The 15,307-nt window shown below is 40.1% G+C and overlaps 1 protein-coding gene across 5 annotated transcripts in view; it reads left to right on the top strand.

Annotated features, from left to right (window-relative positions):
- Positions 1-15,307, top strand: part of LOC139478925 (cAMP-dependent protein kinase catalytic subunit alpha-like) — a 78,071-nt gene that overhangs the window by 49,369 nt on the left and 13,395 nt on the right. For 3 of the 5 annotated variants that reach the window (XM_071261618.1, XM_071261613.1, XM_071261617.1), the window contains exons 4-6: positions 414-512; positions 8,948-9,030; positions 14,887-15,013. In XM_071261618.1, the coding sequence (XP_071117719.1) occupies positions 414-512; positions 8,948-9,030; positions 14,887-15,013 (309 nt within the window). Of the gene's footprint in view, positions 1-413; positions 513-8,947; positions 9,031-14,886; positions 15,014-15,178; positions 15,306-15,307 lie in introns of all 5 variants that reach the window. The other 2 variants (XM_071261615.1, XM_071261616.1) reach the window with 2 other exon arrangements.

The following is a 15,307-nucleotide window of genomic DNA, read 5'->3' as shown; positions in this document are numbered from 1 at the left end:
TTCATTACAAAATCAGAACTTACAAAACGATTCTAGACCCGCCCGAAACCTAAATCCAACCTCACACTAACTACAACATCAAAAACCCAACATAGGATCGACATCCAAATTCACCATCCAAACCGACCTCTCCGACGTTCGCGCCCCTAGGCCCAATCAACCATACTATTCAACTCCTTGTTCACTTAGCCAGCCACCAGCACCCCACGCTCAAGCCAAGATCTAGCCATGACTTGATCTGCCCTCTGTTAAAGTTTGTCAAAACGTGTACCCCTTCTCCCTTAAATAGTTGATGGTTGGACTCCAATTGACAGATAGCTCACTTTGAATGTACCTGGTGAGTTATTTTTGAATAAAATAAAATAATTTATTCACTGCTATCATCTTTCACGATTGTGTATTTTCATTTGCAGGTTGTCAAATTAAAACAAGTGGAGCACACATTAAATGAGAAGAAAATATTGAATGCCATAGATTTTCCATTTCTTGTCAAATTAGAGTATTCGTTTAAGGTGAGTGTTTTTTATCATTTTAGAGTTAACATATTTTTCACTTATCCTGCACTACTACTTAATGCATTTACGTAAGCTTACCTTACGACAAAAAGAGACAGCCCTGGTCCTGGGTGAAAAAAAAAGCTGTCTCCATATCAAGTCCCGCTTTTTGTAGGACATTGCCAGTCAGGGGACCAGATGTGACGTCACATCACATCATATTACCGCTTGTCGCCAACCAGAAAGGATGTGTCTCACTTGGAGGGGGGACTCGAACGTGGGGTTTAGTTTGGTTGTAAGCTTCTGCTACCATACTAAATTATGTCTTCGGTGGGTGATGTATTCCTTTCATATTTTCCTCCAATTTTCAAATGTAATTTTTGTTCACCTTCTCCATTTATAGACAGGTCATTCACAAACATATTTTACAGCAACTACGGGCAGACCCGTAGTTGTGTGAGGAAGATGTCTCAGTTGCAGGATGCTACCAGCCTCCAGTCTCCAGTTATTACCACCCTACCCTTACTGTCGGGTGGAGCGTTGTCCACCGTGATAGTGACTGCAGACATTCATTCACCTCCATGTTCTACAACTTCAGGCTCATCTGTGAGTATTGCACATGTTTAAAATTTTCAAGCGTCCATGGCCTTCACTGTGACGATCCCAACTACACAACCGCATGTGTCTTATGGTGCTTCTACTGAGATGCACAAGCCACGATCCAGTCGACACCTACAGGCAGCTCATCACAAGGGCTTGCACCGAGGGCTTGTTGCCTACGCCGTCATAGGTGCTTCTACAATGACTACAGCCTCAGGGCTTCAACGTATCCTGCAATGTCATCAACTCCAGGTCAGCTTAGCACTGCATTGCCCCTCTCCAGTAGCGCAACTGGTGTATGCTCAGGCTTCAGCGCCGTACCAGGAGAAAAATTGGATGCAAAGTTGATGGCACAGATGTACAAGGCGCCTGCACCAACGTACCACCCTCCAGCATCAGCTGCAACGCTTACGCATCAGACAACTCAAGCGCTAGCTACTACACCTGCATCTAACGTTTATCAGACGCCAAATGTGTGATCTGCTGCAACTTCGGTCAGCGCCAACACCACAGCTCATACATGTATTTCGTCGCAACTCGCAAAGGCTCACTCTCACTAGTGGTGTAACGATACGGCGATACAGTATTGTATCCCGATGCACAGCCCACGATACGATGCATCGATTTGGAAACCATGTATCGCGATAAATACTATATTTTCATAGCACAGTTTTACTTACCGTATTTCCTTGAGTATAGTGCACACTTTTTTCCCCAAAAATACAGCTGTGTAGAAGGGGGTGCGCATTAATACACAAATTAATGAGTTTTGATGTTTTTTCCCCCCATGGAAAGACATTACCGTGAGCACGTAACACCGGAAATACCATGTCAACAAATCCATACCTAAGTTCGCAAATTAATCATGTAATTACACTGTCTGGCTATAAAAAGTGTTCTTTGTATATCTGGACTGATGTTTGTAACTTATTTCATTAATTTTATTCAAAATTCCTTTTATTATTGTTTTAATTAATTTCAGCGAAATCGTGTGTAACTCACCGTTATTAACAGCAACCACGGTCAGATAACCGCTATTGACGCCTTGAAACGAACTTTAGATGACGGAGAATGGATACATATATCATAAATGCCATACTTTGATTCGTTAAAAGTCATATTTGTTTTTGTTGGACGATTTTATGTCAACACGTAATTCTCGCGATCACGTTTACGGGAGCCTCGACGGTGACTGGTCAGACTGGTTCCATGTAAAAAATTATACCCGGCAATAGCAATCAGCTGCTTCGCTTAGGGTTGTTATTTTAAATATGTTTAGTAAAAGCTGCATCTAAATTAACAAGATATTGAAATATATGTTATTCCTGATAAAAAAATAGTTTCAGATACAACTTTTGCCGATCCTTGCATCAAAATCCTGTAAAGTTATATTATTGGGTGTGTCTTGACCGAATCACCGGTAGATTCCAAGAAAACGTGTGTACAGCTGATTGCTGTGTTCGGCTTAGTTTACGAGAAAATCCACAAGGTAATCTTAATCCCTGGATATAAAAGAATGCCTAGCTGCACAATAAATACAATTACAAACGGTAAATCAACATGTCAGGTGATTTTTTATCACAAATTTCGAACTTGTACTGACAAAGTTTCTCATCACCCGTTCGTTTGCCCGACTTCGCTGAAGGGGTACAGTGTAATTTTTTTCTGCGCATAATATTCAAATTTCTTTTTTTCCCAAAATATTGAACCAGCTAGACGGGGGTACTTTTGAACATGAAATACGTTTAACAGTTTCAAAGCCAGTTTGTTGTTTCAGTAAAACATACTGTATTGCTGACAATTTGCTATAACAGTAAATAAACACCTTATCTCTTCTTCAACTGTACTTGTCACATCTTTTAGAGAGCAGAAAGACATCAACTTGGCTTAGCTTGTACCAGTAAACACTGTATCGTGATACATATCGTATCGCGACCCCTGTATCATGACAAGTATCGTATCGCGACCCTCCCGTATCGTTACACCTCTAACTCTCACCCGGTGCTTCTTCAATGCTTTCTGCTAGAGCAAGAGCTACACACCATAGCAAAAGTCGCTCACCTACAAGGAGAGAGCATCACCATCATTCGGATTCATTGGAAGTATCAGTCTGTCAGGATGGAGATTCCTCAGTTAAATGGAATACTCACCTTAGCCAAGCACAGGAGCCTGATTGGGTAGCAGATAGTCTCGTGTCAGTAGTGCCTTCCCCCGGTATCAGGGTATCCATAAGAAGGATACCATATGGTCAAAGCCCACATCGATACCAGTGAAAATTTTGCTCAAGGATATGGTTAGGGCGCTAGACGTAGATTGTTCAAGGCTTACGTTTGCGCCATCATTCAAAGCGCAAGTTGAGGAAGCATGATTTTCCTATCCATGTTTTCGCTGTAGCGGATCAGGCACAGGCTTTGAATAAGAACTTACAGAAAATGAGACCAACCACGCTCAAAGTCCCGGACGCCAGATTCGCTTTCATTGAGACTGAAATCAGTTTTAGCGGGTACTAAAAACCTTCATCCTCACGTACGATGGAGCAGAATTGATCAGCGATTAACCCAAACTACATAGACTCTGGTTGCGTTGTTACAACGTCAGATTGACAAAATAAGGAACCACCTCTGAGTAGCCATAGCGGAGATCGCCATTACGCGCAGGCTTGGTTACTTAGCGCTCTCCAACTGGGATTCGGACCAGGATTCCTTTCATGATAAGGGCATGGGAGAGGCAAACTACAAGGCTCATATCAGTCTTGCTGTGGTAAATTTCAGGGCAAGGACGGTGATAAGAGGCAGAAACACTGAAGAGTTGGACAATTACGACTGAGAGCTCCCACCCCCAGTCGTCCCAATCGTCACCACCCCCATAGATGGGAGACTGAGCCTATTCTGGCAGAACTGGGCCATACTGAAGGACACTTTCGTACTCACGTACTGCGCTAGGGCTATCGTCTAGACATGGAGGTAGCTCCACCGTTGAACACAGCTCCTTCACCTTGGGATTATCATCTGCAACATAGACATCACCCTCATTCTGCTGGATGCGTTCCAGTTCAATTGGGTCTACTACCAATGGGCAGTGATTCCCATGGCTATATACATGGATAATCAAGCCAATAACTGCCTTTCTCCACCTGAGGAACATCAGATTCAAGTATTACATAGATGACTGTCTCCTGTGTCATCAGGACACGTTATCCCTAGTACGCCATCAGGATTTCACCAGGGATCTGCTTTTCCAACTGGGATGGATAGTCAAGGAGGTGAAGTCAGAGTTAACTCTTATCGGCTTTAGTACATAGGGTGCCTGTTTCAGACAGATCTGGACCTTCTATCAGTGCCGAGGGACAGATGGCTAAAGATCTTACACCAACAATCACGCATTCTTCACCATTAGCAAGTGTTGGGACTACTCACTTCAGCCCAGGATTTGACAAGCAGAGGCCGCCTACAACTGTGTCCAATAAAACAATTACTGCCTACTTACAGGATCAACTTTTTGGTATCGCTCTACCAGTCCACCTAAGGTTTAACCTCAACTGGTGGACGTTAAGAGTCAAACGTCTTAGAAGGCATCTCCTGATCTGGGCTAACACCGAAGCTAAATCTGTTTGTAGACGCTTCCCTTCAGGGGTAGGGTGCTCACTTGAAGGGCCAGACAGCCTCAGGCCTATGGTCCAGCGCACAACAAAACTTGGCACATAAACAATTTGGAGTTTGATGCTCGCATTCTGGCCATCTCACATTGGCAGGAGCAGCTACAGTCCACCCAACTTGCAATATCCACCCAACTTGCAATATCCACCGACAACAGCATGGTGGTGTGGTGCCTGCGCAATCAAGGGACAATGTACTCCCACACCCTTCTTCAACAGACATTCAGGTTCTTTCATCTAGTGGATCATCTGAGACTACAATTCCTTGTCCAGCACATCCCCACTCAGGTGCGTTCCAACTGGTACTTCAGCGCTTCGGGCAACCATACATCGATCCCAGGGGATGCGTTCAACATCCCCTGGTAGGGGCTAAAAGCGTACACTTTTCCCCCACCTATACAACTTCCCAGGGTGATATAAAAGATCAAAGAATAAAAGTCCCTTGCTCTGACTGTGGTCGTGCCTTGGTGGCCTGGCGAGGGGATAGTTTGTTGATCTCAAAAACCTTGCAGAAGACGATCCACAATCCCTCCTAGAGTGGTCCAATCTACTAATCCACCCCCACAGCAAACTACCTCACCCAACACACGGCAGGTTTCATCAGCATGCCTGGTTCGTCTTAAAAAGGCGTTAAGCGCAAAGGGCTATTCGGCACGGGCAGCTAAGACAATTCCTTTGGCACATCATCCCTCAACCAGAGGGTTATACGATGACAAGTGGACATCATTTGATCCCTTTTGTAAGGCTGAAAATCAAGATCCCTCGACAGGGTCTCCTCAAATCTTAGCCGAATACCTCCTACATTTGGGTACCAAAAGACACTTGAACGGTAGCACCATTACAATGTATTTGGTAGTACTTAATTCAGCTGTTCTGGAGAATCGCGAAATAACCAAGGTCCCGGAACTAAAGGCCCTATTTCGCTCTTTCAGGCTTGAGGATCAGCCCCTGCACTGCGTTTTGAGCATTAGTATGCAGGGAGCAGTACATCTCACATTGTGCTGGGATTTCTTGGCGAAAAATCAACCTCTAGATCAACCTGATCGTTCTTTAGCATTCCACCAATCTTGACGATTGTGGGCTTTGAAGATGAGGGTGCACTCCTTTTGTGTCAGGTGCGCGCACTACAAGTTTTCATCCGCCGCTCCAAAAGTAGGTGTGGTTTGCAGAAACGGCTATTCATTCCGGTATCCTGTATGTCCAGGACCGAAGTTAGTTGCAACACCATATCTCTATGGTTATGTGCAGTCATCCTGCAACCTAAAGATTGCTAGACTTGATCCACAGACTTGCTCTTCACAGCAATTGTTCTATTAGAGCAATCATACAAGGATATTTTAGAGGTCCGACATGGTTTTCTCAAGTCAATATATTTGTGATGTGGCTCTTGAACACGTCGAAGGCGTTCGCAGTTTTGGCCTTCTGGTAAGCCAGTTTTCTCTTCCTGCCCAGTGCGAGGAATTTTCAAGCTTTTTATCAGCTTAGGCTTGGTAACACAGCATGTAAAAATTTAGCTAATGGTATCTTCTGTTTTTACAAGTTTGTGTACATGGACTTATCCTCAGTTCTCATGGTCCGTCTGTAAATAAGACTAAACGAGCCCTACTGCTTTTTTTGCCTTACGCTTATTCTGTAGTTTGTCTTTTCAAGGGTATTATTGAGGCTTTTAAATACTCCTCCATACCTGGTTACCTGATACAGATGCATTAAGGAGTAATGCAGGATAAGTAAAAACATTTAGTAAAATCTAAATATTTTTGACATTTGTATACTTATACTGCATTACTACGTCTAAGACTTTTAGTAAGAGGCCCACCCATCGCAGACCTGCTATAGCTTCAGAACCTTCTTTTTTTTATAACTTTGGGCGACAAGTGGTAATATGATTTGATGTGACGTCACCTCTGGTCACATGACAGCGGCGATGGTCCTACAAAAAGCGGGACTTGAGATGGAAACAGTGTTATCTCTTTCTACAAAGACTATCTTTAGGCACTGTCTCTTTTTGTAGTAAGGTAAGCAGTAAATCTATTTAGGAGTAATGCAGGATAAGTATTCAAATGTAAAAAATACTATTTGACTGATACTTTTGATCGTTTGTTGGTCATATCTTGAAGACAGCCTTGATGTCAGCCCTAAAATCAACCACTGATTATATAATATTGCATAGGCCATACTTGTTGAAGATTTGTTTATATATCTTGAAAACAGTGTATGTAAGCTTGTCAAATATGAGCTGTTGTTTCACAATTGATTGGCTTGCCTTTTTTGTTATCGCAGCACATTTCATCACAATCTGGCCAGTAAAGATTCCACTTGGCCAATGGGTTAAATATTTTACTTAAATGACAAGTAAATTCAAAATTGAACTTGGAACCCTGTAATTAATGCAGTTAATTTTTATCCTGACATGACACATTGCAATTTCCTTCTTCACTTTGATCTAATAATAACACTGAACCCAAAATGTGCCTTTTCTACCTCAAAGGGCACCCCTTGGACTTGGTTACCAATTAGGAGTTATGTCCTTGATCTATCATTTTCCTTCTCATCACACTCAAGCATACACATGTGCTTGCCAATGAGAAAATATTTCCTTGATTGTGTTGATTTGACTGGATAGATCAATGGGTGGACACACCCAAATTCAATCGCTTCACGATAAGATGTCTCATGTCTCCAAAAACCTGACTCTCTGCCTTGGGATCACGTTGTTCCCTCATCTCCTTTGTATCCTACTATTTGTATCAATCAAGTGGTTGAATCCTATGAAGGCCATGCCTCAGTTCATTGAGGCTACTCTCTTCTCACAGCCAAGAAATTACAGGATGTGTGGTAAAGGAGGCATCAACGTTGCTGCCATAATTTCTGTACTGGCAGCTTCAAGGTTCGTGAAGACTAGCACATGTAGGTTAAAGAGTTGCAGGCTTGAGACCTAGGGTTATTGCTACAACAATTTGTGTCACAACCGTATGAACCAATAGAGCAGGCAGGATTAGAGTTTTTGACTCAAAAGACTTTTACTTATGGCCTTTGCTACAGCAGCTCTTATTGGAGAAATGCATGCTCTGGATCCAGAGAAAGTTTGACAAGATACCAAGGTTTCTTCACATGAGTCTAATGTGGGATTGTGGCCAGAAACCAACAACTAGGTGAAGACAATTCTAGGGCATTTGTCATGCAGGGCGTGCTGATTAGCCATTATGTCTGGTGCATGCTCTTCGAAGGTACTTGAAAACTCCCAGGAGAAAGAGGCTGTTTCTTCCTTTAGCAACTAATAAATAGCCAAGGTCACGAAAAATAAGATGGCGTTTTTACTTTGGTTGACAATTCTGCAGGCATATCAACATGCAGGTTTGGCTCTGCCTCAAGTGCACCATTCCCACAAAATCAGGCTCTGGCATCCTCGATGTCACAACAAACCATTTGCTCAGTGGGTGATGTCATCAAGGGATGCTTTTAGCGAACAGACACTGGCTTTACCAACTATTGTCTGGGGGATCTTTGAAGATGTATGAAGTCTTTATTTGTTTTTCCATGTGTTAGATCGTGTTGTGTGTCATGGACGTGGCGCCACTGACTGCTGACAAGGTATTTTTCTTGTGTCTTTTAATGTAAATATTCTGAGGGATGGCTTGGATTTTGTTGTTACTGACTACCACTTGACATTCTGCTACACCTTGCTCAGTGCTTTGTCAGCTATTTCCCTGGTGTCACAACATAGTGTCAAAATAAATATTCTGAGGGATTGTTGGGCTCTGTTTGTTATGTGCTACAACTTAAAAGTTCTGTTTCTCTGGATACCGTGTATCTGAATCCACACAAGTACTTGACCATGAAACATAGCTTGACATAGGAGTTGACAGGTATTTCCAGGATTTGTGAAAGGGCACAGTCCAATCCTCACGTAATGTGGCGGTAGTTACCTGTTACACAAGCTGCAGACCTCACCACCATAGGATGCAATAAACATGACAATGTGTTGTGTCAGGATAAGAAATAATTTACATGAATTTAGATATTCATGATATAAGTATACTTATCCCGATACATGATTCAGTAGTTAGAAGAGGTACGTTTTGGGTGATATGATTGAAGTGAAGAAAGTAATTGCAATGTGTCAGGATAAGTATACTAATGTGATAAATTTCCAAATTCATGTAATTTTCTTGATTTTTCTATTCTCCTTCTGTTGCAGGACAACACTAACCTGTACATGGTATTGGAATTTGTCTCTGGTGGAGAGATGTTTTCACATTTAAGAAGGATAGGACGTTTCAGGTACATAAATCATTGCTTGTTGTCGGTCCATTGAAATTTGATACTTAATCATTTCCTATGATCATATGCAATCTTAATCCCATATTAGTATTTATTAGTGATCAACATTTTGCTTGTCACACCAAAGGCCAAGGTTTGATTCCCCACGTGGGTTCAACACGTGAGGCCTATTTTTCCGGTGTCCCCCATCATGATATTGCTGGGATATTGCTAAAACTGGCATAGAACTATACTGACACACTACCCTTGATATTTTATCTTTACTTGAACAATTGAATGGTATTGGCCTTTGGGGAATTCTTTGAAGTCCGCTGTACAACAGTTAGATGAAACACCTCCTACATCTTGAACACTTGATGAGTGATGACATATTACAAATAGGACAACAGTCGACACTTGTCCAATATGAAGACATTAATTGGAAAATGAAACAAGTCCAAGGTCGTGAGAAACATTAGCATCAAGTTCTGTCTGGCACCTCTTGACCATGTACAAAATGAGATTTCTGGATCACATGTTGGGGAATGGTTTCCTCCCACGTCTTTATGCTTTCACTGCCACATATGTTAACTTCCTTGATACTGTTCATGACTACAACTGTAGAGGCTTGTTAGGCCACTGATGTCACAGTTATGATGCTGTTGCGACAAAATATCACCTGACGGTTCTGCACAATCCTCCAACAATATGGGCGTTACTCATAGTATCAACCATTGGTCTGATGGGATTCTGTTGGATTATAACTGACTGGTGTAAACAACAAACAAACTTTAGTCAGATCAGCTGGGATATTGCTGAGTGCACCATTAAACAGCAAACAAACAAACTAGACCTATCCATGTGCCAAGTTTGGTGAAGGAATATTTAAAGTTTTCAAGATTTGCCATGTTGATACGCTGAATCCTAATGTTGCTGAAGATCTGAATTCCACAATCCCGATTGACAGGCGCATAGTCGAAGGACACCCCCAAATGAAACTCTCTGTAACTTTTTAACGAGTAGGCTTTGCGTATATTTTTAGTTTTGTATGGTATGCATAAATGCTCAGCTTGCACAATATAAAAACTTTCAGTAGTTTATTTACCTCAAAAAGAAAACATTGCGAGTTAAGAAAGTATCGGCCAAATTTATCAGCACTGATAATGGTACACACTACAGACGGAAATAAGACAGCCAAATTAATGAAAGCACTGGAATGTAAATACTACATTTTTTGCCAACAGTAACAGCATTTACAACAGTCACAATTTCATGTCATAACTTGAATATATTAAATTACGATCAAAACATACATTGTCGAAGACCTAGAAATTTGATAACTGTAGATGTGTGTCTCCTTGATGCAAACAAAATGAACAGCTTGTGGTGGTAAACATGCTCACTTAAAGATCTATAATTGTCCCCGCAAATATTTCCTTCTAAAGTCGAAGATGAACAGAAATACATAAACAAAGATAAATATTAATGTTATTTCTCCTAAAGAAGACAATGAACAGAAATATAAATACGAATGTAGTTTTTTGTTGATAATAATGCTAAGTATTTTTAAATATTCGCAGCGGAATAATTAATGTTCGAAAATAGGATATCTGAGGATATATCTATATTATCAAGTAACATTAATTGCGACATAATTCAAGTCACAAATACCAAAAGTCAAGTAGTTTCCACTGTGTGAAGACGAAATATCTCAGAAAATGAGTAAAATCCCATTACATGCAAAAAAAAATTCTCATTGCTTTTGAATCAGGGGAGATTTTCTTACATAGGTAAACAATTCCAGGATAATCCCTGGGCTGATCTGTAGTTGTAGTGGTGCATCCCATTCTTGCTTTAATGAACATGACACTGAAGTGATTTTCCATTATTGTGGGTTTATTAAGGATGCCAAAATAGGTAGTGTGTTGCATGGGGGGCTGTACTCTTCAAATTTCCAAGTAAAAAGACAGATTTGTCAAGGACAGTTTGGATACAGCATTTTGAGGCATCTGCCTATAAGAGGGATCCAGACTAAAGGAACTTGGTTATGAAAATGTGAGAGAGAAAGGATACCCAACCTGCCAAGTTTGAAAAGAAGACTTTTGAAGAGAATGACTTGCCGACCATACATACAAGGAGCCCACTGCTCAGCCATTTCTACAAGTATCAAATTGTATGAATGGAGGCTGAAAAGTTCTGAGACTAACTATAATGGACTGGAAGTTAGTTGCGGCACACTTCTGCAAATGATGCTGGCATGCTTGGATCCCACTGGTGTAGAAGGCTTCCTCCTGGTGGTGTGTGTAAAAAGTCCTCAACAGCAGAAATGACATCATCATCATTTGCATATTGCTTGCCAGACAGTTCTTATACAAATTTGACTGTGCCAAATCTGGTGAATATGGAAGATGTTCGATGAGTTCAAAGCCACAGTCTCATCTTGAAGCTCTTGCGACTTCAGATTTGTGCACAGGCACATTGTCTTGGTGGAGAAAAATGCATTTTCCACGATGTTTAGCCTTGATATTCTCATGCAGTTGCCTTTGCAGGTTAGCACAATATTGGCTGTTAATGGTCTGACCTTTCAGGAGGTAGTCCATTGGTAGGTTTCCTTTGGAATCCCAGAAAACCAAGGCCATCAGTTTACCGCCTTAAGGAACAAAGTTTGCCTTTGTCAAAGACATTAGATGTTTCCACTGCTTTGACTGTTGTTTTGTCTATGGCTTATGGCAATGAATTGAACACTCATCCATGGGTACATTTCACTCAACAAAATCATTTGGGTTTGAGCTGAGATGATGAACCCTGAGTGTTTCTGATCTCTGATCAGGAGTCAGTAGTCTTGGAACCCAGCTTGCTGAAACTTTGCCAAGCCGAGTTTTTTTTGTTTTTTATTTTACGGAATGTTCTCAAGTCTCATATGCCTACTGTATTGGCTATGTGAGGTGTGGGGTGTCAATCATCCATAATGATATCATATATTTTATCAACATTTTCCCTCGTGGTTGCAGTTGAAAATTTTCATGATCTTCAAGGCTCTCTCTTCCCCTCTTGGAATTCATTTGCCCACTTCTTAACAGTGGCAAAGGAAAGAGCATCATCGCCTTAAGTTGACACCATGTTGCATGGACAGCTGTTGCTTTAGTTGGAGATACTTGGTTGACAGCTTGATAGCCAATATTGTCCATTTTCGTCAACAGAGAATACCTACTCACTTTCATGCCTGCAAAAAATATGCTGCCTGGTTGAGTATTTGGTTCAAGTGCAGGCTTTAAGCTTGGAAAGTATTGTAATTCATACATGCGAAATGTTAATAGTGTACTTTATGGTGTGTCTGTGTGTAATAGTTCACCTGACTAGAAGTCAAGTGAGCATATGCTATGGTGCATTGGTCAGCAACTCTCTGCCCAGGTGTCTGTCCATCTTTTGCATTTTAGACATTTCTGAAACTACAATTCAATGAAGCTGAAACTTTCCATGAGTGATCCCAGCTGGGGTGTCTTTAAAAACTGCTCACCAAATTCTAATTATGTATATGGCCACCATGCCACCCATATTGAAAACATCATTTATGTTGAGGCATTTTTTAATGTATCATGCAAAATAACATATGATACATTTGGGGGGAATATTTTGATTTTTGATCCAGCTACGACATGTCGTCCTTTGACTTTCACATACCCCAGCAAAGGCAAACCATATTGACAAACCTATGTAAGGATACTTCAGTGGCATTTGTTTTTAAAATGTAATGAAATGTGTCACATGCGTAGGTCTTAGTGGGGCTCATCATATGTGTTCTGGAATTCTTATTGCAATATTTAAATCATGCTCTTACATTCTCCAAGCATGCATTCTAGGCTCTGTAAGCATCTTCTCTGAATTTGCCAGACTTCGGAAGCTTAAAATGTATGCTTCTTTAGATTACGTCATATTTCGGTCAAACCTATGGAATTGAGTGTTTTGTTTTAGTTCTCAGTGTTTACCCATAAAATATTTGAATATCAATGCTGACAGCAAATTTGATGTGGGTGTTTGTTGGAAACTATAAACTTCATATGCGGGAGAGGTACTGTCTCGTGGCACTATTCATTCTTTTCCAAGAATATTTTGCACATATTTGATTTAATTCACCATAGATGTAGGTCACCATAAAGTCATAAGATTACTTCTTCATAATTCAGGTGAGCTACAGAGACTTGTGGCTCTATAATATTTCCCCCGCTATGATCTTTCAGCTTCACTTACCCTTAAATAGTTTTTTAAAGTTGCTACCTTGAAGCCACACTTTTATGATGTTGAGGAATATGTTTTTAGATGTGATCCCAAATGTGCTCGCACAATTCTGCTGAGAGTTAATGATGGCAACCATTATGGGCATATTGAAAATATAATTTTAGCCCATTACTCATCCATTTCTGGATATATTGCTGTTAAATCCTAATAACAGAGATAAATCTCGGTCGCACTTCACATTCCCACAAAATGATTATTCCAAAGGGTGATAATGCTCATGCAAATATAAGGTGCCACTATGTTTCATTTGTGTAGTCGATGTGTGAACATCTTTCTTATTAGTGAAAATAAACATCCTAATTCCCCTTTTTATATGATGGGGGCTTCCTTCCACTTGATGCTATCCCAGATTTATCTCGGTCATGTGTGCCCATTAACATTGTTGTGTGTTTGTGTTTTTTCCTTCGACTCAACATTGACCTTTGACCTTCATATAACTCTGTGGCTGACACGGCAATCATAATTGAAAAATTGAAAATCTTTTACAAATTTTTGTGTGTCACAGTATATATTTTGATCTACATGCAGATGAGATGTCTGTTTTATTGAAATTTGTGTCGCCTTTTCCAATTTCTTTCTTTTGGGGAGACTAGTACTTAGAGTGTTTGCTTGCTCTTTGCATCGAAAATAATATGTGTGATGCCAATTCTTGGTGTCTTCCAGAGTGATGTTGCCAAAATACTGTTACTGTGGTGTAAAACTTTGTGGTCAAATGTTTCAGGTGAGCTACAGAGACTCCAGGCTTTATTTTTAAGTTTGTTTGTAACAATGAACCTACGTTACTACATGATGGCTTCTAGCATTGCAGCGTGTAAAACTGTTTTATGGAGCGTCTTGTGGGGCTTGTTCTGTTTTTGTATGTAATGCATACCCTTTGCAATTTGTTATTGTTCCTCATCAAGGACACTAGTCCATAGTTTCGAAAAAAATCTATGGGCTAATTTCTTGTTCATATAGTACAACATTTTGATAATCAGTCTTATCACTGGTCACAGTATCAAGTGGTCATATATGTAGATGATAGGTATGATTATAGTGATCTATATCTATATCCACAAATATCTTTTACAAAATCAGGAAATTCATCATAATATGTGTGGATCATATTTACATTTGGGTATCAGAACAATGTTCATTTCTACTTTGGTGTTTCTTTCTGTGATTTATGAATACTTAGATGACAAACGCAATTACAAAATTAATATAATTTTCACTATCTATTATATTTCCATGTCTTCCCAATCTTTTCTAATATTCTTGTATTGTTGGTGTAAGATTAACTAACTAAGAGATTTCTATGTTTTCCACACTTGACAATTAGTGACTAACCTTTTTGTTCTTTCTGAACATTTCATTGCAGGTTTGAAGACAACATTCATATGTACATTTTGCAAATTGTCATTATTTATTAATTTTGTTGCAAATTTGTTTCCTGCTATATTTCCATGATTTCAATTTTTTCCAGGCATTGTAATCTCAAGCAGTTGATCATTTTATTTCAGTATGCATAAAGAGAATTTAAAGTCAAAATAAGCTGTTCCTTTTTGTAATGAATTTTGTTTATTTTTCTTTATTGATCAGTGAGCAACATGCCAGATTCTACTCATCACAAATTGTGCTGACGTTTGAGTATCTACATTCCCTTGACATTATATACAGGGATCTTAAGCCTGAAAATATCCTCATTGACACTAATGGCTTTGTCAAAGTAAGTTGGCTCTCATAAAGCCACCTAACTGGATGTAGTTGAGAATGTTCCGTAGTCTACTGTTACTATTAACACATTATACATTCCTTTCATTTTTTTCCCATTTTTTTCTGTTGGTCTTTAGTTTTATTTTTCCTGTAACCCTCTGCTTTTGCTTTGCTTCAGTGAACCCCACTCCCGGTTTTACGCCGCTCAAATTGTTTTGGCTTTTGAATACCTTCACTACCTGGATCTAGTGTACCGAGATCTCAAACCAGAAAATATGCTAATTGACCCACAAGGTTATATCAAAGT

Source organism: Haliotis cracherodii, unplaced genomic scaffold, assembly GCF_022045235.1.
Source record: "Haliotis cracherodii isolate W230 unplaced genomic scaffold, xgHalCrac1.p SCAF_4, whole genome shotgun sequence".
In the NCBI taxonomy this organism is placed as follows: domain Eukaryota; kingdom Metazoa; phylum Mollusca; class Gastropoda; order Lepetellida; family Haliotidae; genus Haliotis; species Haliotis cracherodii.
The sequence above is the reverse complement of the archived record's forward strand: the minus strand, read 5'-3'. Positions and strand labels throughout refer to the sequence as shown.